General features: G+C 34.7%; 2 protein-coding genes across 6 annotated transcripts; one reads left to right on the plus strand and one right to left on the minus strand.

The window, feature by feature from the left end:
* Nucleotides 1-1,323: 1,323 nt before the first annotated feature.
* On the plus strand, nucleotides 1,324-7,155 carry CRTISO (carotenoid isomerase). 2 transcript variants are annotated; one of them, XM_018121533.2, is made up of 13 exons: nucleotides 1,327-2,210; nucleotides 3,040-3,246; nucleotides 3,344-3,443; nucleotides 4,150-4,232; nucleotides 4,338-4,394; nucleotides 4,469-4,621; nucleotides 4,744-4,822; nucleotides 4,914-5,062; nucleotides 5,198-5,332; nucleotides 5,522-5,635; nucleotides 6,033-6,143; nucleotides 6,249-6,357; nucleotides 6,791-7,155. In XM_018121533.2, the coding sequence occupies exons 1-13, from the start codon at nucleotides 1,776-1,778 to the stop codon at nucleotides 6,862-6,864; spliced, it is 1,806 nt and encodes a 601-aa protein (XP_017977022.2). In that variant the 5' UTR covers nucleotides 1,327-1,775; the 3' UTR covers nucleotides 6,865-7,155. The 2 variants fall into 2 exon arrangements, with proteins under 2 accessions (XP_017977023.1, XP_017977022.2); XM_018121534.2 differs by lacking the exons at nucleotides 6,033-6,143; nucleotides 6,249-6,357 and having other exon boundaries at nucleotides 1,324-2,210.
* Nucleotides 7,156-7,301: 146 nt separating this feature from the next.
* LOC18598463 (ABC transporter G family member 22-like) lies at nucleotides 7,302-14,743 on the minus strand. Of its 4 annotated transcripts, none has more exons than XM_018121532.2 (11): nucleotides 14,592-14,743; nucleotides 13,688-14,086; nucleotides 11,470-11,540; nucleotides 10,569-10,804; nucleotides 9,934-10,089; nucleotides 9,645-9,828; nucleotides 9,181-9,489; nucleotides 8,659-8,946; nucleotides 8,262-8,483; nucleotides 8,006-8,113; nucleotides 7,302-7,878 (listed from the first exon to the last, which is right to left on the minus strand). In XM_018121532.2, exons 2-11 carry the CDS (start codon nucleotides 14,067-14,069, stop codon nucleotides 7,657-7,659), a joined length of 2,178 nt encoding a protein of 725 aa, XP_017977021.1. In that variant the 5' UTR covers nucleotides 14,070-14,086; nucleotides 14,592-14,743; the 3' UTR covers nucleotides 7,302-7,656. The 4 variants fall into 4 exon arrangements, with proteins under 4 accessions (XP_017977021.1, XP_007028065.1, XP_088663107.1 ...); XM_007028003.3 differs by having other exon boundaries at nucleotides 8,199-8,483; XM_088806981.1 differs by lacking the exons at nucleotides 11,470-11,540; nucleotides 13,688-14,086; nucleotides 14,592-14,743 and adding an exon at nucleotides 11,185-11,303 and having other exon boundaries at nucleotides 8,199-8,483.
* Between the last annotated feature and the right edge of the window lie 13,006 nt (nucleotides 14,744-27,749).

Raw genomic sequence — 27,749 nt, forward strand, 5'->3', positions numbered from 1 at the left:
ACCCTTCAAATGTCAAAAACAATGTAGTTTTAACATAAGGTGTAAAAAAATTAATTTAATTAAGAATGACAAATGTCAATCAATTGACCCAATCAATTATCCTACTTTTATATAATGAATTGGATGGATATTTATTGAAATTTAAATATTTAAGTATAAAAGAGATATCTATATACTATAGATTCAAATTCATGCAAAATAAAAGAATATAAATAAAAAATAATATTAAATTGTAACTGATAAATATTAAATGAATCTATCTTCTAAGTATTAAAAGTTAAAAATTATTGTTTTTAAGTTTTTTTATTAAAATAACTAAAATTAAAAAAAAAACCCTTCAAATGTCAAAAACAACTTATTTTTGACATAAGGTGTAAAAATAATTAATTCAATAAAAAACGAAAAGTCAAAAAAATAAAAAAGAGTTCTAATTGAATGACACTTGTCATTCAATTGAAGACTCAATTGAAACAAATTGAAACATCCTACTTTTATATATGATATAGATATAACCTACTTGAAGATTTGACAACAAATAACTTAAAAAAGGTAACAAACAATATCAATTTTGAACTCTTAGTAAAATGTTTAATATCAAATTTAAAATTTATTGTTTTTTGAAATAATATTTAAAAAATTGTCCAAACTATTTAAAAAATTTTAAATAAATTCTTATTCTTTTATTATGTTCAATTAAGTCCTTATATTTTTATTTTAAACAAAATAAGCCATTATAACTAATAATTGACTAATTATTATTAATTAAAATATTACTTATTATTCTATATCACGTGATACTAATATGGTATATTAATAACATGGTTATATAGTATTTTTTATTATTTACATTAACGTATAATAACAAGTGGCATTTTAACTAACAACAATTAGTCAACTGTTTATCATAAAAATTTATTTGGTTTAAAATAAAATTATAGAGTTTTGATTAAACATAATAAAAGAATAATAATTTATTTAAATTTTTTAAAATAATTTAAAAGATATTTCAAGTATTATGCAAGGTTGTTTTTAATGAATGATGGACATAACACAAAATTTTTTGTTTATATAATTTACATAAAGAGACAAAATCAAATAAAACAATATGATTTTGATAGATTGATATATTGACATTAGACATTGAACAATTATAAACTTAGTTTAGACAATACAACCATTTTTCATACTCTTAATAATTTTGAAAACATGATATCCAACTAAGCTTATTTCCTTATTGAGGGAAAAGCTTAATTTATACTGCCCTTGAGGTTTGTTTAAAACTCTATTTTTAACTGCTGCCTAACCAACCAAAAAGGCAAACCAAGACATCATCTGCTCAACAACAATTGGAACTGCACAAATGGAACCGTCTTTGTCTTTATTCCTACAAGTAACCAAAACGGATCATGGTTTTGGCATCAGATGAGAGAAGACCCCAATCACCCATAAATCCCATCAAAATCCAAAATCATTTGGTGTAAAATAAAGAATAATTGTTTCTCTCCTCCTATAAACACTTTCCATACCAGAAGTAGGTTCCTCTCTCCACTTACCATTCTCAATTTTTAATATTTTATTAACAACGAACAATCCAGTTCAAACCTCAATACCCATTTCCCAAAACTCCAGAATTCAGTCCTTTGATACTTCAAAAACCTTGACTTGGGGGGTTGTTTCCAGCTCAATTCTGAAAAGTCGGGTGGTTTCCAAAACTGAACCTTCCATCTTTTCAGCAAGTTGAACCCTTAGTTTCCAACAACTACAAGCGTTGTAACATGAATTTAGGGTGTTATCAAACCATTCTGTTAAACAAATTCGTTCCCAGAAATGTGGAAACCAAGTTTCTGTCTTGTAATCCATCGAAAAGTGCACATTCCAATGGTAAAAAGGCTGGTAGTGTCAAATTAAAGTATTTTCAGGTGATTCAGAGGAAAAAGGGCTTTACTTTGAGGTCGAAATCGATGTTGAGTGTAGATAGTGTGGTGGAGATAGATAGAAAGGAAGGAATTGGTCGGGAGAGTAAATATGATGCAATTGTCATAGGATCAGGGATTGGAGGGTTGGTTGCAGCTACACAGCTGGCAGTGAAAGGAGCTAAGGTTCTGGTAGTGGAGAAGTATGTTATTCCTGGAGGTAGTTCTGGGTATTACCAGAGGGATGGATACACTTTTGATGTAGGATCTTCTGTGATGTTCGGCTTCAGTGATAAGGTCAGTTTTTCTTATCATTGGTTGTATTAAGTGCACGTTGGAATTGTTTTCTGGCATTTGCATTTGGATTCTGATAATTTGATTGAATATGAATAAAGTTTTATGATACTCATTTTTCAATATTCTCAGTGGTCTTGAATAATTGAATTCTTTGTTGAAAAAGAACAAAAAGGTGGAAGTTTGGTCCTTGGTCAGTTCGCGTACCTAGAGTTAAAGAAAACATGACTGTGTGTATGCCAAACAATTATGAAGAACCGGAGTCTTTGATCTTTTATTTGGTAATATGTCAATTTATTAGTAGTAAAAAAAATAAATATTTAGTTCTGTAAGTAGCTCATGATTCAATATGTAAAGAACTCTAAACTTTATCATTGACAGCTTGCTTAACTGAAGTTGCAGGATTGTCTGTATTTACATGGATATTTGGTAAATGTCATACTTCTGCATGAAGTAAATAACAGTAGGTCTTGTGAAGGGTACACCATTTCTACATGACATAAATGGATTCAAACACAACTGAAACTTACTGCTTAACAAGTCTTTGTGCTCTTTATTCATAGGATGCTTACTGTTTGTAATGACAATTGGAGAAAATCAACAAGAGAAGTGTCTTTTTTCCAGATTTACTTTTCTATTTGAGACAGATAGTCTTTTACACCATATTGTTTTCATAGAGTAAGGGAGAAAAAATCTTGGCAGTTGACGCATGTTAAAATTGTCTTGGTTCTCCTTTTTCTCTTACTTACTAAGGGCTAAAGTATACTAAGCTATTAGTAACATCTTCAATGTTGAATTTTCCTCTGTTGATGTGTGCTTGAATTCTTGGCAGGGTAATCTCAATTTGATAACTCAAGCATTAGCGGCAGTTGGGCGTGAGATGGAGGTGATTCCTGATCCCACCACAGTCCATTTCCATCTACCCAATAACCTTTCTGTTCGAGTACATAAAGAATACAGTGAATTTATTGAGGAACTTACGAGTAGATTTCCACATGAGAAGGAAGGGATCCTCAAATTCTATGGCGAATGCTGGAAGGTCTGTTCTGATTGAGGTGACTGCCACTTCATGTGTTTTCTGAAATGTACGCTTTAGTTCATTACTCACTTTAAGAACTTGTACACATATTGGCTAGATCTTCAATGCCTTGAACTCATTGCAATTGAAGTCACTTGAGGAGCCAATCTACCTTTTTGGACAGTTCTTTCAGAAGCCTCTTGAATGTTTGACACTCGGTAACTACTGCTGAATATTTAACTACTTGGTGTGAAATTTTGATAATAATTTTTAAATAGTTTATAGCAATGGAGTTGATTGTGAATTCAGTTTTATTACTCTGTTGAGGACATCTGTAGTGTCACGACATATTTAGTATCACAAGAATTGAGAAATCTGTAGGAAAACAACATTCTTGATTGGGAAGTGGATAAGTGAATCTCTAAAGTATATTGTACTTTTTGTTTTTCAAAATAAGAATTAGCAGAGAAAAAAGAAAACGAAAAAAGACAGCTTCAAAAATCCATTGCCACTACTTCCAGATGTGAAAATGATTATAACTGTTGCATTAAATGGAATTTCTCCCTCGTAAAATTTGTTCTCGCTAACTTCTTCGAATCAACAGGGATTTTGATCAAAACATGATCTTAGACGGTTGATAAAACAGTGCTGTTGCCTTTTTTAATCTTGAGACTCTTAAGGTTAAAAATCTTTGCACTTTGGTCTCCATGTTGGGACTCTTAGGTAAAAATTATGTCTTTTATGTTGTGTTATACCCTTCTGGTAGGCTGTCCTGAATGTTGAGATTTTATATAATTATTAAGTGCTTAATCACACCCAAAAAAGTGCTTAATCATGTTATTATTAATTCCTACTGCTTTTGACCTTCCCATTGTCTTCTTAAAGCTGTTATGAACTAATTAATTGATGTACTGTTGCCTACAGCTTATTACCTGCCCCAAAATGCTGGAGATATTGCTCGAAAGTACGTGAAGGATCCCCAGTTGTTGTCTTTCATAGATGCAGAGGTGTGACAAAATCCCAGTTATCCTAAAAAAAGGGAAAAAGGAGTATGAGAGTTAGAGACAATATTCATTGCAAGGTTTTGTACTAATATTAAAGTATTTCTGCAGTGTTTCATAGTGAGCACAGTTAATGCTTTGCGGACACCAATGATCAATGCAGGCATGGTAAGCTGTTCAATTAGCGTTTGGCCACACTTCTCTGTCTAATTAACTTGTCTCTCATCCATAGCTTGTGCCAGGTTCTATGTGACAGGCATTTTGGAGGAATTAATTATCCTGTTGGTGGTGTTGGTGGAATTGCACAGTCTTTGGCTGAAGGCCTGATTGATCAGGGTAGTGAAATACTTTACAGGGCAAATGTGACTAACATTATACTTGACCAGGGCAAAGCTGTAAGTTTGTTCTTAGATTTGAAATACCTTGCATAAATTGATGTCAAAAGTTGTACAATTGATGGTTCTACATGTGGTAACCATAATTTATCGCTTATAGTATTTTGGATTGACTTCTGTAGGTGGGAGTGAGGCTTTCAGATGGAAGGGAGTTTTTCGCCAGAACCATAATATCAAATGCTACTAGATGGGATACATTTGGTTAGTTTTGGGAAGGAGCTGGTTAGGTTTCTTGCACTGGTTTCTTCAGGGCTATTGTAAAATGACTGTATTGCTATGCATTGTCATGTAGGGAAGCTGTTAAAAGGAGAAAACCTTCCAGAAGAAGAAGAAAATTTTCAGAAAGTTTATGTTAAGGCTCCATCGTTTCTTTCAATTCACATGGGTGTTAAGGCTGATGTTCTCCCTTCAGATACAGATTGTCATCATTTTGTGCTCGAGGTATTTTTTTTCTTATTGGCTTCTCTCTTGCATACTCTCTCACACGCAGAATTGAGGAGTACAAATTTTCTTAGCTGTTTTGCATGTAATGGCTAATAGTTCATCACATAAATGTTTTTCTTCCATAATTAACAGGATAACTGGACAAGATTAGAGGAACCATATGGCAGTATCTTTTTAAGCATTCCAACCGTTCTTGATTCGTCGTTGGCTCCAAAAGGGCGTCATATTCTTCACATATTTACAACTTCTTCCATAGAAGATTGGGAGGTAAGCTCAGGCCATGTATAAAATCTAGAAGTGACAGTAAATATTAGATTTCCCCACTTTGAACCCTTCCCCCTTCCTCTCCTCCTGTTTTCCTGGCCTCACCTTTATCCAAGTTGCATTACAGATGTATTTTAATATTTTTGGCTCATTGAATCATTATTGTTGATATTAGTATTTTGGTTGTTCTAGGGACTTCCTCCAAAGGAGTATGAGGCAAAAAAGGAGCAAATTGCAGAGGAAATCATTGGGAGGTTGGAGAAGAAAATATTTCCAGGGCTTAAATCATCCATTGTTTTTAAGGAGGTATATGCTTATCTTTATAATACTTTATCATGATATGGATCCCACATGCAGAGCGTTTATTTAAAGAAAAGAGAAGGAGGAACAAAAAAGTCTATGCCCTGCAGAGTGCCAACTTAAAAGATGTGGGTAGTTCAGAGTGACTATTCCTAAAACTGAAAATGGATTTTTTTCTAGCTTCAAACTGTGGGGATTAAAGCTTTTCTGAGTTTTGTTAAGCATTGCTATATTTTATATGTTTCTGCTGCCAAATTCCATGGTGAACTGAACAAAACTGGCTTTTCACATGATTATCAGTTTGTTCATAAGTACACACTCTGCATAGAGTCAATAAAACTATAGACTATACAGTCTTAACATTTGGATTCTCCATTTATGAAATGTTTTGAAATCACTGTAGGTAGGGACCCCAAAGACACACAGGCGGTTCTTGGCTCGGGACATGGGTACTTATGGACCAATGCCTCGTGAAATTCCCAAGGGCTTATTGGGAATGCCATTCAATACAACAGTGAGTCTTATAGTGACCTCCAGTAGATTTTTCGAGTAGTTATTAGTTTTAGTAAACATATTAGCTTGCTGCTAATTGGATGGTCCATACAACAATAATTTGCAGGGCATAAGTGGTCTTTATTGTGTTGGAGATAGCTGCTTTCCAGGACAAGGTGTTATAGCAGTTGCTTTTTCAGGAGTAATGTGTGCTCATAGGGTTGCTGCCGATATTGGTAGGATGCATCTTTCCAGACTAGGATGGAGTTAGCATTAAGTAGGAATAAATTTTCTGCGAATCCATTAAAGCTTTGACTAAGCAAGATTAGAATTATAAAAATATGAATATGAAGTGAAAATTTTCTTTGAGTCTACGTTGCTTGGACGTGGGCATATGTCCAACAAGGGTACTTACAACTTCCTTTCGGAGTATTATATATATATAATTGAAATATTCATTCAACCTCCAAAGGAAGCAGGAACTCCTGCTGGGGAATTTTCTGGAAAATTTTGAAGATATAATATCATGCCAACTTCTTTGGCTCTTTTTCCTCCCCTCCTGGTTGGCATCTTTGGACATGAGTCAGTTACTTGCTAATCACTTTTATACTTGTTAGTGAATTCTATATATTAGCTGATTTTCTTTCTTTTTTATTTCTTATTTTTCAGGGCTTGAGAAGAAATCTCTTATATTAGACACTGTTCTTCTTCGATTACTTGGCTGGTTAAGGACATTGGCATAAGGTAACATATGAAAAGACACAAGACATAACACGATTATTAATTTGCTAGACCAGCATAGCCTGGAGTGCTGATTCAGGTTCAGACAAATATGTATAGTTGGAATGCCACTGAAGCTTGGCAAGATATTTCTCAAAGTTATCTTTTAAAAGATTTGGCCATTAGTCATTTATCTGTACTTATCCCAAGGTGTAAGTACATGTCTATAAAACTTGAGTGGCCTTCATGTATACAACTTGCACATAGGTTATTAATCACTGGTGGTACTTTGCCACCTAGCAGTGACTTACCAATGTTTCTAATCATTATCATAATTTCTAACTGCATATTGTTAGACGGTCAATAATCTTGATTATAGGGGGAGAAAAAATATAGTGAATACTACCATTCACCTTTCAGTGTTTCAGCCCCCTATCGGTTGATAACCAGACCTGGATAATTTGATTACCAAATTCCAAAGGTAATCGATAAATTATGTTTGGTTACAATCAAAAGGCTATCTTTAGTAAGACTAACCCACGAAGTTAAGTTTTTGTTGATCATTCAAAAACATATGCAAGGATTCTCCAGACACTAAAATCCACATACATGCTTATAATATGGCCGTGGAATTCTCGTCAATGCTACTGCTTGCTATGTGAGAACATTGACAAATTCTTAAGGCAAAGCTGGATCCGTTGTGTTGATTCCTGATCCTTGCTTGCAACTTTGAGCACAGGCATTTCAGGATTACCCTTGAAATAATGGAAAGTCGGACCCTTTTTCATTGGATACTCCTTAAAATCGTAGTTCCTTTAAGCTCCACTGTGGAGTTTCATCCTCCGCAAAGAAAGGTATGCCAAGAGTCGGTAGCCAAAAATCATCGCTACCAGGGCACCAACTTCCTTCAAGCCACTGTCAGTTGTTATCCCGTTTACTGGAGGCATGATGTCTTGGTATTGTACTTTGAGAAGAAGCTTATAGGTATGATAGTTGAAAGAAATATGGCGGATCCAGGATATGAACACTGGAACTTTCTGCAAAATTATAGGCAATGAGTTAATATTTCTGCTCTTAGATGAATCTGCCAGCTAGTTGAAATTAAACTCCTCTAGTGTGGAGAGAGAGTTGATTTTGAACTTCTAAACAACATTGCTTGCCTACCTTTACAAAATAGCCACCAGCGAGCATGAAGGTCATCACAGTTACTGAAGCCAAAGTCGTAGCCCTCTTTAAGTCCATTAGTGTAGCCCCAATAGCTAGTCCAAGCCCCTGCCACAGCAGCCAGACATAGTAGATTGCATCAGGTCATGGTGTTAATGGTTTCTTTTTAACTACTAGTTGCCAATGGACATACCTGGGCAGCAACAATGCAGAGAAAAACTGTAAGCATACTGAGGAAAAAGGGACTGGCACTCACTCTCAGGCCAGCCATGAAGTAGACTACCAGAAGGAAAAGTACTGGTAATATCAGGTCAAGTGGAAGGTCGCTTGTAGTCCTAGCCAAAAAATACGCGCTCAATCTGTACATATCAGCTGCTCTTTCTTTACTAAGCATGGCTCTTTCTTGAGGAAATGTGAAAATAGCAGTGAAGACAGGAAAGAATCCCCAGAAGACAGCAATGAAAAACAGCAGCCCCGCCTGCAAGGTTGCAAGGTTCCATGATTTTAGTAGCAAAGTTTCGACTTGCAATGTCAAAAATCATGATATGGTCATTCCAGTAATTTTTTTTTTTTGTGTGATGACAAATTGAGATGGTTGTATCCCTCGTGGTCAAACTATTGTATTTTCTTTGACAAAAGAATGATCAATTTACCTGATCTTGACGGCCTTTGGGGCTTTTACTATCTGACTGCCACCAGAGTAATCCCAAGATGATTGCTGTAGAAAGAACTTGGGTGATTCTCAACCAGCTAAAATAATCATGCCTTCGTTCTTTGATCCCTCTGCAGAATAATATGCAATATTGCTGCCACCAGCTTGCCCCCCATTGCCGCTTTGAAGAAGACACTTTCAACTTCAGTTCTTCATCTAGGGGAAGAGGAGTCATAAGTTTCTTCTTCTCGTTTTCTGCGACTCTCGACTCGTAGGCCTCCACAAGATACTGCTTTCAGATGAGAGCATCGTTAGGCAGATTAGAGGTTTTGATGTCATTTGAGAAATTAGCTATGTATATACTCCTTTAAAGTGCTGTCTATTTACTATTTACCTGCGCTTCCCTCAGACTGATAAGGTTTTGGATTAAGATTATATTTGAGTCAAGTGCTCCTCTTGTACTGAAAAAAAGAAATAAGGTTCTGTCTATTTCTTGTCAAGTTTAGAGTCATTTGAACTTTACCTCATGTACAACTGCCGGTGGTGGCTTCCCATTTCTTGTTTCTGCTTCTGAATTCTCCATTTGTACTTTATCCTCTAGTTCTGATGGTACAGAAATATCATTTATGTTCCCGTTTGCAAGGTCAAGCAGAAACTCTGCTGGGTTCATGGCAATTAGAGGGGAACATCCTATAGATGAGAAATAAACAATTGCCTCTGAAGCTTTCCCGAAGTAGAGTAAACTGCCTTTCCCAAGAAGAATCAACTTGTCAAATTTGTGGAAGAGTCTACTCGATGGCTGGTGGATTGTTGTTATCACAGTCTTCCCAGCCTGCCAAGAGAGCAGAGGAAATTAGAAACAGAAAAAATGCATTTTTTACAATTCTGTTAACTGCTTTATTCTTCCAACATGTTTGGTTTTGAAACAACAGCTATGTCTTCAACAAAGGCTAAAGAATGAAATACTTTCAACTGGGGATGTCAAACCTCAGCTATGTCTTGTAATGTTTGAACGGTCCTTAAAGCTGTCGTAGAATCCAAGCCAGAGGTTGGTTCATCAAGAAACAGAAGGGAAGGGTTGATTATGATCTCGTTGCCAATACAAACTCTTTTCCTCTCCCCACCAGACACCCCACGGACGAATGAGCCACCTATCATGGTGTCTTGACATCTGTTTACGTCATTTCAATAAACAAAGCTAGTTATTTCAATACTTAGATGCTTAGAAGTAGTCTGAGATTCAGTAGCAGTAGTAAGGAGAAAAGAGAGAGATTACCTCTCCAAGCCTAGCTCATAAATGACATCTATGGCTCGCTTTTCCTTCTGCTGTTTTGTTAATGTCTTTGGCAGCCGCAACCGGGCTGCATATGTCAATGTTTCTTTCACTGTAAGGTGAGGAAACAGGACATCGTCTTGAGTCACAAACCCTATCCTGCCATATATACCATTAATGTTATTCTAATGTTCATTATTCAGACTGCACTCCTAGGTGCAGTTTCTGTTAATCCTTTTATAAAGCGATTCTTTGAACAAGACACGATCAATTAAATTCCTGATTGTCAGACTCCTTAGTCACTCGAAAATATGCTAACCCTCTTGCTTTGATTTTTGTTTTCAATTACTTTCTATTATAACTCTTTCTTTTTTCTGCTCTATACCATGTTAGTGATGTCTTATTGTAGCTGGCTATGCAGTTCACATGTTAACTAAAACATGCAGTCTGCAGTCTGTAGAAGACCAAAATATACATACTTCCATCGTGGTTAATTAGCTGCCTTTCAGCAGTTTGATTTGGGAACTAAATTACCTTGATAGTTGTTTTGGAAAGTATGGATGTTTGAACTTCTTACATTTGACAAAACCAGCAGAAGCTGCATTAGATGAATCGTGTGCAAAGTTTCAGATTCTTACCTGCTTTTCAGGAACTTGGAGTAGGGCTGATCATTATATGTAATGGAACCACCGACAGAAGACTGATTTAACCTGCCGCCAAGCAGATTAAGAAGCGTGGTCTTCCCACTTCCTGAAGGTCCCATAAGTGCCAGAACTTCCCCTGGATTTACAGCACCAGAGATTCCACTCAAGATATCCCTCTCTTCAGAAGTAGTCATACCTTTGATAATCACCTTGTAAGTGACATCTGTGAACTGCAAATTTCATGACAGGGATAAGAACCTTCATTGAGTATATTATGTTCACCCCAAGTTCCATGGAATAGTTCAAAGTATATAATTATTCTCAGTATGACAATTCATTTTCCCTCATCACGAGGAAAATTAAACAAAAGACGAAAGCTAAAAGGGGAAAGGTAGTATATATCAGATTGTCCATACCCTTCTTTCCTCAATGAAATTGTGCTTCAGGTGGTTGTTTTATGTAACTTTCATGCCCTCATTTGGCCAAGGACAAAGTCTAGAGACTAGACACGCATTAAGTAAAGATCACTTCCTAGCCTAAATGCATGCTTTAGAACTTGTCAGATAAGAAAATATTCAACTCTTATACTTTGGTTTAACATTTTCAATACCAGTTAAACCAGATTCTGCAATCTTTTTCATTTGTTGGAAAGAAGGGAGAGTCTTGTACATAAATGTCATGTAAGATGAGACTCTGTACAAGACTGAACCGGACCATGCTAGCCATGTTCTATGGATCGCGTTGATCTTTAGACAATTCCCCATCCTTGCCTGTTCAAATAGATTGTACCCAAATCAATCCACGCGCCATTAACAAACACAGATTTCAAGACCTGAAGATGCGGTTGCAGATTAAAGGAGGATACAGGAAAACCTGCATGTTCAAAAACTGTTACCTTGAGATAAATTGGCAAAGTAGGCTCTGTCTGAAATTTCGGCTTATGGGTGCCCGCTTCGATATCTTCAGCTGCAATGAAGATCACTGGTTGCTTAAGAAACCAATAAGACATAAGAGCATGATTTGATGTTCAATATGACTTTTACTTTTTTTGATATATCTAAATAAATATTGTTTGATGATTTATTAATAAGTATCTGAAATGAGAGTATATTTCTACTTGAACATAGTTTCAAGCAACCTATGCAGTATTTGAGGCTATAACTATAAGTATCTATGACTCAAACGTGCTGCTTTGCACCCAAGTAAGACCCCATTTAGACGTAATCTAATTGGTAATCACATCTCAATTTTTTAACCCAAAGATACATGAGTAAATGTTAAAATCCTCTCCAAATTTCACATTCTATTTCGGTGACCAGTTTTAATGTAGACAGAGAATCTCATTATTGAGCTACAAAATTAAACAAAAAAAAAAAAAGAAAGGAAAAGGAAAATATATCTTCACCATTCTCATTGGTAAGTGTGCTCATAGTAGAAGATGATTATGCAATAAGGATAAGGTAGAGCGAGGGATATATATATATATATATAGGGTCAGAAATAACGAGAGAAATCAAATTATGGAAATGTTTTAGGAGACCTATTTATTAGCCAAATCCTTGATAATTCAAGGCACTCGTTCTTATGTCCTACTTGTTTCATTATTCAATATATAAGCAGATGATAATGAATTCATTGACTAATTTGGGTCCCTTAAAAAGGGGGAGGGATCTCAATCCAATAGCCAGGACAATACCACTGGAAGTCTGAACTGTGTTCTGGAAGTCGAATTTAGGTGGAGTGAGTGCGGGCGAGATAGGCGAAATTGAAAGGTCAGATCCCTATCAAACGAAGAAGCAAATTTCTACGCACCTGGGGTCCAACGGTTCCATCATACTGTTTAATGTTTTGTTATCCACAATAAATCTTTCTACAACATGGAGGACCCACAAATGACTTGGTTATTTTGTGGTCAAACCATATGTGATGTCTCCGGTCGATGAGGAGTCTGATGTGAAGCATCATAATAGTTTCTATAATACATTATGCTAATTAGTTTATTAACATTAATTAAGTCAAAAAAAATGTTTGTGAAACAGATAAAAAGGTATGGTTTAAAATAGATGATCATGACACATCTAAACATTTAATTTATTGATTTATTGATTGGTACATGATTTCATGTCTAAAAGGTAAAATTTGAATTTCTTTTTTTCTAATTAAAATAAATAAATAATCATGACTGTTGTAAAATGAGGGTAATAAGAATTTAGGATTAGGGTTTGCTAAATAATACTAGCCCTCTTGTGAAATTGGTAATAGAAAGGGTGAAGAGAAGGGTTCCTAATTTTAGGGAAAACAAAAGGTCACATTTTGTACCAGCTTGACATTACTTCGGGGCTGTTATAAAGCAACGTTCAATGTTCACTTTATTTATAAGGTCTAAAGCTGCCGCTGGCCTTGTTTTTTTTTTCTCTTTCTATTTTTCAATTTTCTAGCGGCTTATTGAAAAAGTTGGTAACCTACCTTTGGCCGAACGAAAATCAATCATTGCTTAGACCCCCGAAACCATCGCTCTCTCTATCTTCCTTTTGTGGACAAAATAATGGTTTCCCTTTTTATGACCTAAATGCCTCATTTCTTTCAAATCATAATTTTTGGGTATATATTTTTTATAATGCAAAAAAAAAAAAAACTAACTCGAAAATAATCTTATTTCTTAGTTTTTGATTTTCATAAAAATTACATATCAGGGTTGTAACACTTCACTTTGAGTTATATTAAACGAAAATGATATATTTGAATATAAATATAAATACATGCATATAGAATCAAATTGGAGTTACTCACATCTGACCTAAATCATCCTAATAGATTTTAAAGTAGCAAAAATTTTTAATTTAGAAAAAAAAAATTAAATGAAAATGCAAGCATGCATGTTTATATTAATTAATTTTTGATAGGTAATTTAAAGATAGTAAAGTCAAGCAAATGATTATTATATATGATCAAGCGATATAATTTACGCTACGTGATGTTTTTACTTGTTTTCATTTGTTAATTAACTTTATATTATGTAATTATTAATCCCATTTAATAATGATCCAAAACCGATACTTAAATTTTAAAGCAGTAGATTTTGCATGAAAAAGCACAGAGATATGTCTACTCACGTATATCATCGTCGCTGAAGGGTTTGGAATCAGCGATCTCATCAGGCGGCACAGTGAAGCCAGTGAATGAAAAAGATAAGCCCAAGCTAGCGCTGGAGGCACGGCTGAGAGCCGCACCGCTGCTCAATTCTTCCAAGTCCAGCTTCATCTGAGCACTCCTCGACTTCCTAATGTGGGTGTTCTTGCTACCCCCACTGCTCCGCCCTGGTGATGCAGCCATCATCAACCGCCTGCTGGACTTCCGGGAGAGAGTTCCGCCGCTATCAGATGTTCCCGGTGCCTGATCACTTTGTGTTGGTGACTTGAAGGCGGCCGCCAGCGTCTCCACCAGTTGATCGGATTTTGTTCGAGCCAAAGTCGTGGAATTAGTAGGTTTCTCCATGTGGGAATTAACAACAGCTGCATGGACATATAACCAAAGTTTTTTCTTGGCAATTGGCATGGTGATAATAAAAACAAAATGGTTTCCCATTGATCAAGGAATAATGTTATAAAATAATATATATTGTGAAAAGAAACTGAAGCTTTTGGATAAGCAAAATGTACATGATAAAAGGAGGAAATGTATGGTAAAGGAAGGTTGCCACATGAACTGGCAACCTCCTAAATATGACATATTCCAAAGAATATAAAGTAATAGTACGAAATGATTTTATTAACAGTTTCTGCAAATTTTGTACGGTTAATTTTGTTGACCATCAGACAAACAAAGTATCATTTGTTTTGATGAGAAAATGCAAAGAGAAAGACTTCCATTGAAACAGGAAATTGCTGGAGAGGTATATAGTAGGGAAAACCAAGTTTTCCGAAGGAAAATATGTTGAGGGGAAGAGTTTGAAATCGAAAAACAATATTAATTTCATTTGGATATTTCACGAAATTAACGTTAAGATTATATTCATACCTTTTTGTGAATCAAAGGGGGAAGAGCCAACAGCTGAAGAAGAAGAAGAAGAAGAAGAAGCTTAGAAAGAAAAAAGATCAGTTTTTGGCTTTTTCCTTTGGAGGTGTAATGCGTTTCAACTGTATCAACCTTCAGCACCACTAGCACTTATAAGGTGCATTTATGGAAGAAAGATTTGAATTACCAAAACATCCTTCTCATTCTTCGGAATTTACAAATACACCCAAATAATCCCATAATTGTGATAATAACTTGACTTTGAATAATAAACGGTAGGAGATACGATGGATCTAGCACCCATCACATTCAATGAGTACTACCATCCTTGCCGTACACGTGTTTGGATAATTTCCTTCTTGTGGCCTTTTTCGTGTGGAAAATATTTTTTTCTTCTTTCATTTTGGTTTTTTGGGGGGTTTGGGAGTTATGATTTGTCAATGTAAAATCTTAGTTTGAGCTAAGCTTCAAGGTCAATTCTATTCATTCGGTAACACTAATGATTGGAGTTATAGATCTTTCTTTTTGAAGTTTTATAAGATGAAAAAGGTCAATTTTTTAAAATAACTTTTGAAATTTAGTGTTGTTTAACCTTATTTGGGTTGTGGATGTGCCGCCTAATCAAGTAGCCCTAATGCAGACAGAAGCCATGATGTCCTTGTTTCTTTGATCAGAGGGCCTGCATGTCTGCAACTTGAGGCCATGGTTTAATTCTGGATTACCTCTCCAACAGGGAAACAAGAATTTTGGAGCTTTGCTCAACTTCATGTGCACAAGCTTTCTCCCTCTCCATTTTGGAATTTTGCTTTCCCTTTCTTTTCTTTCATGTAAACTAAAACCAGTTGTGCCAATGTTTCGATATTTGATGGTGATTCCACCTCGAAATAGAATTATATATTTGCAATTGTAATCTTATCATCATCTTCCCTGTCATCACCCATGTCATCAATCATCATGTTTTTCATCCTTGAATTAATTAGCTGATTTTATGAAAAATAATTGTTTTCAAGGTGATTATTGTGGACTCAACCATCGACTTCATGTAGAAGTTCCATATGGCTATATTTACTTCATGAAAATAAAAAATTTGATTATCACTTAAATACATTAAGGGACAACATTTAATCGAATATCGAACTTGAGAGGTTAGTTTAATTCTCGAATATTTTTAAGTTTCGTCATAAATCTACAAAAAGAATGGAAGATAAAAACATTAAAAACTTAAGTATGCATTTATATGTCAACAAAAAGTTGACTCAATTGATAAATTTATTTATCTCGATAGTAAAAAAAATTTATTCATATTTTCCCAATAACTCATTGATGGTATTAATCTCAAATGCTAAAGGGTGTGCACATCTTATCATATAAATTGAGTTATGGTTAGACAAAAATTCAAGAGCAAACCTTAATAATCTAATCTCACCCAAGCAATTAACGGGTTTTCACCCCTTTTTCCTTTAACAGGGGATGAGAAGCAAAGTCTAAGGCGAGATACACTTTCGACCAAATTACATTGAATGATGAAAAGAAAAAAAGAAATCAAGAAAATGTAAAAGTAGACGAAAAGAAGAAAAGTAAATTGACTGGTGTTGTTGGGTTTTAATGTTGAGAATAATGCTTGCATGGCCTGGTGTTTTCGTATGTGTACTTTGCTGGTTAATTGAATCAAGACTTACAGTTATTTAACACTTGTAATCCATGCCTTAACACTTGAATCCATGTCTTGACAAGTGTTATGCATGTAACTACTTTTTTTTGTGTATAAATAGGGTTGTCTTATATGAATAAAGTGTGCCTTTCATCAGAACAAATGTCGTTCTTCTATAAATTTTTTGTTTGGTTCGTTAATGGTTACTTTATACAGCAACTTTATTCCTATCCTTATTTTATGTTCATGGTATCTAGAGCCTTTTTTTGATCTTAAGGAATTGTGTTTGTAAGATAATCAAAAAGCCATTTCCCCAAAATCTAAAGAAAACCATCTTCATGCAAAATGGCTTCCAGTAATATTCTTAGTCATCAATCTCCACCAAACTTTAATAGTAAGAATTATGCAATTTGTTTGGTTAAAATGGAGGCCTATCTTCGTGGCTATGAACTTTGGGATGTCATAGAATTTGAAAGTGAAGTGCTTGTCTTGAGAAAGACTACAACCCTCGCATGAATCAAGCAACGTAACGAGGAAGTTGCTAAGCGCTTCAGAGCATTGGCATGTAGCCATGGGTTTGTTTCGGATGCCATATTTACAATGATAATGGGATCTAAATCAGCAAAGGATGCATGGGAAAAACTTATGGAGGAATTCCAAGGCTCATAAAGGACAAAACAGATGTAGGTGATGAATTTATTAAAGGAGTTTGAGACCTTGAGAATGAAGGATACTGAAAATGTTAAAGACGATATTAACAAAATCATGCAAGTGGTGAACTAGGTGCAACAATTGGAAGACAATCTTTCTGAAAGCCGTGCAGTCCAAAAGGTCCTTGTGTCTTTACTATAAAGATTTGAATCTAAGATTACATCATTGAAAAAGTCAAAAGACTTTTCAACATTGACTCTTATTAATGTAGTGAATGCACTCCAAGCTGCAGAGCAAAGGAAAGCAATGTGAGTTGATATTACAATTAAAAATGCTCTATTTGCAAAAATAAAAGAAAAAGCAAGAGGTGAATCAAGCATAAAAAAAAAGGTCAGGTGATTAGAAGGAAAAAGAAAAATGAAGGGTTCAACATAACAAAACTCACGGGAAGAAGAACAAGTTTCAGATGTGCTCTCACTATAAGAAAAGAAATCATTCAAAGGCTTACTACTAGTTTAGACTGAATGTTAGGTGTCGTGCATGTAACCAACCAAGTCACATTGAGAGGGTATGTAAAAATAAACCAAAGAGGCATGATTAGGCACCCCAAGCAGATAAGAAGGCTGATGTTGCTGAAGAGCAGTTGTTTATGACCTTGACACGACCTAAGGTAGTTAACTCGAATCAATGGTTGTTGGACAGTGATTGTTTAAATCACATGGCCCCCAACAAAGAACTCTTTGCTAAACTTGATACTCTGTATCGATCCAGTGTTAAAATAGGCAATGGCAGGTATCCATACGTAATAGGGAAATGTACAATCAACATTCAAACTTCCTTGGGAATTAGATATGTTAGAAAAGTGTTGCTTGTTCCTGATATTGCTCAAAATCTCCTAAGTGTAGGCCAAATGGTGGATGATGGTTATGTCTTACTTTTTAAAGATATATGCATTGTTTATAATCCATTGGGTGAATTTGTTATGAACGTTCCCGTGATAAGAAAATGCATTCTTGTGAGTTTGGAATATGTTTGTTATCCAGCTTTTGAGGTAAAATCAAATATGATAACCCTTTAGCATAAATGGCTTAGGCATTGTAATCTTGGTTCCTTGGTAAAAGGTAGCAAGTCAAGCTTAATGGAGAATCTACCTTCTTTAACTAAATCAAACCAAGCTTGTAGTATATGTTAGTTTCAAAAATCTACAAGGAAGCCCTTTCCATTTACTCGTTCAAGTAGAGCAACCAAAAAGCTTGAACTAGTACACATTGACGTGAAAGGCCATATGACTAAAGAATCTCTAAGTGGAAGCAAGTTTTTCCTAATCTTCATTGATGATGCTTCTAAAATGTGTTGGATTTATTTTATGAAACATAAATCCAAAGTGTTTAATTTCTTTCTAAAGTTCAAAACCAAAGTTGAACAAGAATTTGGGAGAAAAATTAAAACTCTAAGATCCAACAGTGGTGATGAGTACAAGTCTTTAGACTTCTCTCAATATCTCGAGAAGGAAGGGATTCAACATCAACTCATGCCTCCTTAAACTCCTCAACAGAACAAAGTTCGTGAAAGAAAAAATAGAACTATAATAGAGATGACCACGTGTCTATTATTTGTAAAAGAGCTACCAAAGAGTTTTTGGGCAAAAGCAGCTAATACAGCTATATATTTACTAAACATTCTTCCCACAAAAGCTTTAAGAATTGTGACTCCATATGAAGCTTGGTTTGAAAGAAAGCCATTTGTAAGTCACTTACGTGTTTTTGGGTGCATTTATTATCAACATGTCCCTAATGTGTTGAGGGGTAAATTACTGTAACACCCTCAATTTTTATGTAAATTAAGTAAACTAAAGATGATTTATGAATATGTGAAGTCTTGAGGTTTTTGGACGATGTGCTATGTTTGCCAAGCGTTTGAGGATATATATATATGAAGACAAATGGACACTTAGGCAAATTTTGAGGAAATATGTGATAAATCTCATAGTTTGAGGTTTTGATCTAAGTTTGATGTTATGTTTGTGAGATTATGCGTATGGGATTAAGTTAAATGAATGATTTGAGGTATGATATTTATAAGGAATGATTTTGAGGTGTTAAACTTGGATTTTTGGAAAGTTTTGGAAGCTTAAAACTGCCTACAGGAGAAAATGTATCGATACATATCGATACATTCTTAGCAAGAAAAACAATATGAGATGTTCTAAAGGAATTCTATCAATACAATTTAGGATGCATCGATAAATTTGGTAAAAGATGAACATGTATCGATACATTGCCTCAATGTATCGATACATTTGAAGCAGAAAGCACCCAAGACCATTCTACCCGAAATGTATCGATACATTACCTCAATGTATCAATACATTCATTCGAAATTAAGACAAATGTATTGATACATTGCAAAATGTATCAATACATTACAAACAAAAGATAAATAAAAAAGGGTTTCGAGCCATTTTTGCTCCACCTCTCTCTAGACTCTTTCTCTCGCTTTCTCTCTCTAAAAACTCAAAACCTTAACCCCCAAATTGAAATCTAGAGCCATTTAAGGCTATTTGGAGCTTGGAAAACCATACTAGAGGTAAGATTTAACACTTTTATCGATTATTTTCAATTTAATCGATTAATACTTCAAAATCCAAATTTCTCCAAATTTAGTAATTTTCCCTCTTTGGTTTGGATTGGAAAATTTGGGGCTAAAACTCGTGCAATCTAGCTTCTAAGGTACAAGTTTAGCTTGTTAATAAAGAATTTGAGCTTAAATAGTTAGATTGCTAAGATTTTGGTAATTGTGGAAAAACTAGCATTTTTTAAAAGCTAGGAATAATTAATATTTTCATGTTCTGATGTGTTTGAAGGGGGAAACGGAGTTAGATCAACTCATTGGCAAGCTAGACAATAATTTGGGGGCTAAGGATCGAAGCTTGACTGGAAGTAGCTCTAATTTGTCGTTGTAAGTAGGTTTAAATAAAATACATGTAATGCATGACGCATGACAGATGCACTGCCATGGTATTATAATGAAATATATATGCCTAGACGAATGAACATAGGCTAGAGAACAATATATGTGTATATGTATATATGTGAATTGTGTTTGATTGTGTGCAGTGATATGTGCCACATGGGTGGCCTATGCTGTGTGTGTCTAAACTAGGATGTCTAGAGGCTATGATGAACCCCTAGGAATAGATTACCTTAGGTGAATGATATGTTGAGATGATTTGATTAAATGATGCCTTGGAGATTTAGAGACATTTAGAACCTAACTGAGCTTAAGACGATTGAAGCTCGATAAATGTGAATTGAGGTTCGATGAGAAAAATGTGAATGATAAAAGCATAATGGCCTTATTTATGGATTTGTGTTTTTGTTCGAGGAGTGAATTTCGGACGTTAATCTAATTTGTGGTGGAGTGTAGTTTCGTCCCCCTATGACTATGTGTGTGCCTACAGGGATAGTGGTAAGTAGGGACAGTGGCACTAATCCCACTTGTGATTCCCGCCTGTAGTGCTTTGATGCTACCCATCTAAGAGTACTCCGAGTGAAGCCAACGTTTGGATTTCACTTCAGTCGATGATCTGTTTCTTCACCAATGGCTTTGCCTTGAGCATGATTTGATTCTCCTCCACTAAGTGTGATTTAACTATGTATAGGGGAGGACCACTTGTTATTTTGATTTGCATATGACATAAGATAGCCATGGAAAGGCTTAGATAAATATGATATGAGTATGATGTGATACTCTGACGACTAGAGTGTGCCGTGAAGAATGATTTGAATAACTTTGATTGGCTTCGAGGGTAAGCCTATTGATATGTGAATTGATCTTTGGAGACATTAAGGATGATGATATATCCTCACATTGGAGATTTCAGAGATAATGATATGTCCTATATTCGAAGATGTTTGCTAAAACATCTAGATGCACGAAATGTGCATATATTTTATATGTGTTTAATATATATATATATATATATATGATTTGGGTTATCTACACCACTCACTAAATATTATAATACTCACCCATATGTATACCATGTGCAGATAAATAGGTCATAGAATGTTGGTATATTTTCAAAATCAAAGGTTATGTCACATAAAGTGATATAGTGTGACTATTGAATTGTAGGCAGGTTTTCATGTGAATGGTTATATCTCATGGTAAAATAACATCCAAAAGTTATGAGACAAATTGGAAAAACACCATAGCTCAAAAGTTTAAATATGAAAAGTTATTATTTCAAATTATAACTCCAAGATTATGTTCTATGGAATGAATAGTTTTCCTTTCATAAGATGATTATTGAAACAATACTTTTATCCAAAAGTTATTTCTTGCAAAATGTAAAGATGTCTTTTAGACAAAATGGTGCCTTAATGAAAAGGTTGTGTCCTTGAAGAAGAGACATTTGAAAGCCTATATAAAGGACTTGTTGCCAGCCATTTTGACACATCAAAACAAAAACAAAACAAGAGCAGAAATATCAAGAGCAAGAAAAGTGTTGTGTTTTATTAACATAAAAACTTAAGTTCTCATCAACTACAAAAGCGTCCAAATTCCTTACAATCTACTTGCTGCAAAAAGTAGGCTCTAAGGCTGAACAACTTTTCAAACCCTCGAGCGTATCTAGTGGTCTACTCTCTTAAAGTGCAAGACGAAGTTAGACATTGGCTTCATTGTATCCCTAAGGCTATTTGCATTATTCCCCTTTGCATACCGAGTGGTGAGGGCTAAATAAGTCTTAAAAATAACGCATATTGAAAGGCTCGCCTTGAAGTCAATTTTGTCGATTCCTTAAATTCTATCTAAACCTCATTTGCACCAACACAAAGTTGTGTGGTAAAGGTCATCACGCGACAGACCAATTTTGAAATCCAGTAGGTCTCTATTTTAATGTTTTCACTCTGTTGAGTTCATCACAAGCTTCCGTATATGGTTGGCTTTGATGTATGTAGGCACGATGTGCCATTTGAACTTATGTAAGGGTTGATATGTATAAACCCAATTTGATTGGCCAATGCATGGCCTTATATACATTTGTATGAATTATGTGCTAAGGATAATGTAGTACATTTGGTTTTATTGTAAATATATGTTTATGAAATCCTTTAGCTACTTGTTATATGATTTTGGACTCTAAGGCTTGTTCAGGTCTAGTTGGCTTACCCGCTAAGCTCGTGCGTCAATCATAGCCCCGGGTTTGAGTCGTGATAATTACAGTTTAAGGTGGTGAAAGGAATATTTGTATGGTATAGTCTATAATCAAAAGCCTACTGCATATATCATATTGACTCTGGTAAGATTTCCATCAACAAAGATGTCACGTTCGATTAAGAACTCAGCTGGGATTGGAATGAAAGCAAATCAAAGAATCAAATGCTACTACTCAAAGCTAGAATGATGACAGTGGGGAACTTGATCTTGATGAGGTTATTGATGAAACTCCTATGCAAGGCTCTCATTCTATTCAAGACATATACAACATATGTCAAGTTACAATAGCAGAACTTCCTCATTTGATGAAATTGCACTTCACAAGGAATGGAGATTAACCATGAAAGATGAATTTGCAATGATTGAGAAAAACAAGACTTGGACTCTTATAGATCGACCAAATCACAAATAAGTGATTAGTGTGAAATGGATCATTAAAATGAATTTCAATGTAGATGGTTCTTTGAACAAATGTAAAGCAAGACTTGCTACAAAGGTTTTTCTTAAATGCTAAGAATGGAATATTGTGATACTTTTGCTCTTGTAGCAAGATTGGGTACTATTCGACTTCTTTTAGCACTATTAGCAAATCATGGTTGGAAAGTTTTTCATCTGTATGTTAAGTCTGTATTTTTAAATGCCAAACTGAACGAAGAGATATATGTGGAACAACCATGGGATTTGAAGTGGAAACTGATAAAGACAAGGTGTATAAGATGCATAAAGCCTTATATGGGTTGAAGCAAGCACCACGTGCATGGTATAGTAAGAATGACTCTTACTAGTAGAATTAGGGTTCCACAAAAGTTTGAACAAAGCCATATTGTATGTGATGGAAGGAGATACTACCAATTCTTTAATTGTATCATTATATGTTAATGATTTCCTCATAATAAGTGCAAACACAAATGGTATGGCTAAACTTAAGGCAGCAATGGAAAAAGAATGTAACATGTCAGATTTAGGCCCGATGACTTACTTTCTTGGACTTGAAGTGTCATAAACTAAGAGCGGTATTCACTTGACTCAATAAAACTATATAGCAGAGGTTTTGAAACAATTCAACATGAGCAACTATAAGACAATTGAAACTCCTCTAAATGTAAATGAGAAAATTTTGGGGCATTTGGTATACTGCAAGTAGCTAACTTTCCTTGTAATTTAATTAGGTGTAATGTGCTTATAGCGTTTGGTTTAGCAAAATGATATGAGAAAGTCTTCCCATTGCAAAGTGATTACAAAGATCAAAGGGAATATCATTCCCTCATTTGATGGATGCAAAGTTACTTTCCCTCTACCAAAGGAAAGTTGTAATTTTTATTATTCCCAAATTACCCTACCCATCACATGGAACCTCTCTTCTATTTTCTCCTCTCTTTTTTCTTTTTTTTTCTTCCCCTCCCTTTTCTTCCTCTTTTTTCTTCTTCATTAGGCCGTCTGTAAGAAACCTAGCCGCTCACCTACACATTTCGGTCAAAGGTTCTGAATCTGATTTGTTGAGTGCTTTTGAGAGTTCTATCTATGCTTGCCTTGCTTGGTTGCCTAGGATTTTGGAATATTGGAGTGAGGAGAGGGAGAGGGGCTCTTCAATTTAATTTAGTCTCATGATGGGAGAAGGAATAAGGAAGGTGGAGGAAAGAATGGTCATGTGAGGAGTGAAGACAAAATAAAATAATTAAAAAGAATGGACATTGTGCCACAGTCCAATTTTCGGGCCATGATCAATGCATGGGCCCAATGGGCATAGCCCACTAAGCCCAAGCAAGCCTATTTATATGACCTGTTCATCATTCCATCAAAAGTTTCTAAAGTCACATTTCATAATTCCAATTCAAAATAATACTAACAATTGTCGTCTCATAATGGTATTACTAATCAAAATATACATATATTATCTAAAACATACATCTTAATAATTTACATTGGGTTTGTCTATTCATAACAAAAGGCATACTCGACTTCCAGCGGAGAGACCTGGGCGAAAGTACAGCTATTGAATGCCGAGATACCTACCAAGGAGACGAATCTACAAGGACACCTCGACCTAATTACCGACTACCTCCTGATATGAAAACATGAAGTTGAAAATAGTGAGTATAAACCCAGTGAGAACAAAGGAAGGGAACAAGCAAACGATAAGAAAAGTTTAAAGAAATCATGATGCACTTATTTTCAAAAACAATGCAATTTAGTTTAGTTCTTATTAAAACCCCTCATTAAACCCTTAATTGGTTAATCACTTGATGATGAAGGATCCATGCACAACAAAGAATTTGAAGAGTCAAAACTTTAGTAGCATTCAAGCAAGTCCAGCGAAATGACTGATCCTCGCTGCAGCGGAAAGGCATTCTTGCTGTAGCGAATTTGGGCTCAAATCATCAGTTGGCCGAGGTTTTCTCACTAAAACCCCTCATTTCAAACTTAATTAATTAATTCCTTGATGTTGGAAGTCCATGATCAACTATGATGTTAAAGAAGTGGAAAATATGGCAAAAACCAAACAAGGTAGCAAGCACAACAAAAGGTTTCTCGCTGCAGTGAGAATGAATTCTTGCTGCAACGAGAATGTATTCTCGCTGTAGCGAGTTACAAGACTGCAGCCAGCCTCCTAACCCAAGAGTTTTTTGCTGCAACGAGAATGAATCTTGCTGCAGCGAGAAACAGAGCAACTTAGTTAAAAGGGGTCTTGTCACATCAAAAAAGTCATTTCTTGCTGAAATGAAAAGCAATTTGGGAGCAATTAATAATGCCAACATACAACACAATCACAAATATTTTCATAAACTTTCTATAAAATTCTATATATATATATACATCATCATGCATACCATCCCTCCACACTCAGCTCATGTGCACTGCCTACACGCACAATGCAATATCATCATCAGCAGCTCATGTGCACTCCCACACCACACATAGCTGGGTCAGCATCAACTTATGTGCACTCCTACATCGCACATAGTTGGGTCCACATTATCACACAAAAGGAGCATCCAAAACATAATATACATATCAATAAAATGTGAGAACGCATGAACTATTCATATTGCACATTTCACAAGATAGAAACATTTCATCAAGGGCTTGTTCCCCAAATATATTTTTAAAACAAAAACAATTGAAACTTTCAAATGATTTATTTAAACAAGTAGGCACTTCCCAAAATATTTTGAAATGCAAGTTCACTCACCAGTCTTTGTTGATGTTTTGGTGGGCTCTAACTTCGATTAATATTCCGAATAGAGGTGTGGGCTTTTGTTGGAACCTATCACACACAACAACATTGCCATCAACCCAACTAGGCATTAATACCATTTCGAAAGCTATTTTTTAAATCAAGTTCTACTAGTCATCCCTAACTAACTTCCAACTATTACTAAATGGCTATTATTTGTGCTACTCTAGTCACACTAAAAATGAATAAACAACCTCAACAATAAAACACTCACAAATCCAATTACTAGACATTATCAACAACTAAAGAGATTAACCCTAACTCATACTCACCTTGATGGTCTTTGTAGTTGAATTCTCTTTCAAAATTCTTTAAGCTAATAAGGGAAATCACACACTCTCTCTCTCTACACGTCCATCTAGTGAGTGAATGTACTAAAGAAAGACTTTTGAAGGCTGTTGAGGTGTAAAAGTGGAAGATCATGAAAAACCATATGAAGGAATGGGCAAAAGCATGAAATTTAAGGTTAGTTTGAGAGGGTAATGGAAGCTTTGAGAGAAGATTTCATGGAGGATGAAAGAAATGTGAGATGGGAGGAAAAAGAAGAAGAAACTGCTAGAAAAATGAGGAAGCTATTGGAGGAATGAGATATTTTTGCTTAAAATTTATCCAAGTTTCATACAATTTACCAAAATACCCTCAACAAGGTGACTTTGTCTTCCTCCTATCCTTTGTGCAATCTTTTTACTTCTTTGACATTAAGACAAAGTCCTTAATAGTCTAGAAATACTCGGGTTCACAAAAATGTAAAATTTTTTAACCGAGATGCAAAATGACTGTTTTGCCCCTATTATGAAAATTATCAGTATTTCTATTTTTTTCATTTATTTATCATGATATACATAATTCATTTATTCCTTAGGCCTTAATAATATTAGAAAATCTACTTTTAGGAGCTCACCAAAAAAAATGATGAAATTACCCTTGGTCCGTGTTATCTCGTCTACTTCTAGTTACGAGTCTATGGAGGTCGAGGTTTCACAATACGAGGGTACTAGGTGTCACACACTGGTCTTTGGAAAAAATAAAAGATAGATTAAAAATAAAGATAGATTTAGAGTCTAATTTAAATTTATAAAAATGGTGCCTTAGGTTAGTTTAATCTATCCTTGTTTTTTGATTTCTTTATTTAACCATTTTAAATATAAGCTTGCTCTTACTATTTATGTATACTTATAAATAATTCTACTGCTAATATTATTAAAAGTATTTACTATTTATTTTTAAAAAATAAAAGAAGAAATCATTAGCCAAAGAAGCTTAAGACAAAAAAAATTAAAAAAAAAAACTCTTTGAATAATTTTTTTATTCATGTGATAATTATAGGTATTATTATTTTTAATATTTATAGGCTTAGGGTAAAAATAAATATTTAGCAATTTTACATATTTTAATATTTTAATAATTAATATTAAAATATTATATTATTTTTGTCATATTATTTATTATTTAAGGGATAAAGTTGAAAAGTTAAAATTTTATATTAAAAAGAATGTAAGTTTATTCAACTTTATATTTTAATATATAAGAGTAATTTTGTAAATTCATTACATTCCCTGTAAAGTGCTTTCAAACCAAACATTACAATATAATCCTCCCAGCAATCACATTTCATGCAATCATCACTTTCCCATATTATACCAAATGCTACAAAATTATATTCCTAGTAATCACATTCCTAGCAAATACCAAACGCCACTTTTTAGTTGACTCAGGTAACAAGCTCTACAATCCCAGTAAATATAGAAGTCCGATAGGTTATCTTCTCTATATATGTTCAACTCGACCATAACTTATCTTTGTTGTCAGTTACTGGTCATGATTCATGCAACAGCCATGTCCCAAAAGGATTTTGAGGTATCTAAAAGGTACGACAAGCTATGGTGTCACATTCATAAAAGTTGAAATAGTTGAACTTATAGGATTTTCTGATAGTGATTGGGGAGGTAGCATTGATGATGACAAAAATACCTTTAGATATGTATTTACTCTCAAGAATGGAGTGTTTTTATGAAATTCACACAAGCAAGAATCAGTGGCACAATCCTTAGCAGAAGCAGAGTACATAGTAGTTGCTCAGTTGCAAACCAAGGGATATGATTGAGAAAAATTCTACTTGATGTTGGAATGCCATCAATGAATCCTACCAAGGTGTTTGTTGACAACAAATCTATGATATCAATAGCTCAAAATCCAATCTTCCATGGGAGAACTAAACACATTCATGTAAAATATCATGCCTTGAGGAATGCACAAAAAAAAGTTGAAATTCTCATACAATATTGCTTATCTTATGATCAAGCTGTTGATATTATGACTAAGCCTCTCTCCAGGGGTAAGTTTGAACATAATCGAGAAATGCTTATTGTCACGGCCCAAACCTGAGGGCCATGACCTGTGC

This window comes from Theobroma cacao, chromosome 5 (genome assembly GCF_053813885.1).
Source record: "Theobroma cacao isolate CCN51 chromosome 5, ASM5381388v1, whole genome shotgun sequence".
NCBI classification, from domain to species: domain Eukaryota; kingdom Viridiplantae; phylum Streptophyta; class Magnoliopsida; order Malvales; family Malvaceae; genus Theobroma; species Theobroma cacao.

Excerpts from the sequence above, each read along its gene's own strand:
- LOC18598463 (XM_007028003.3), bottom strand. The coding sequence starts at position 14,069 with ATGGAGAAACCTACTAATTCCACGACTTTGGCTCGAACAAAATCCGAT. Across the intron at positions 11,541-13,687 it reads CTTCAGCGACGATGATATAC|CTGAAGATATCGAAGCGGGC; the intron begins GTGAGTAGACAT and ends TCTTCATTGCAG. Across the intron at positions 8,947-9,180 it reads CACCGGCAGTTGTACATGAG|TATCTTGTGGAGGCCTACGA; the intron begins GTAAAGTTCAAA and ends ATCTGAAAGCAG.
- CRTISO (XM_018121533.2), top strand. The coding sequence starts at position 1,776 with ATGAATTTAGGGTGTTATCAAACCATTCTGTTAAACAAATTCGTTCCC. Across the intron at positions 2,211-3,039 it reads TGTTCGGCTTCAGTGATAAG|GGTAATCTCAATTTGATAAC; the intron begins GTCAGTTTTTCT and ends AATTCTTGGCAG. Across the intron at positions 4,395-4,468 it reads CAATGATCAATGCAGGCATG|GTTCTATGTGACAGGCATTT; the intron begins GTAAGCTGTTCA and ends AGCTTGTGCCAG.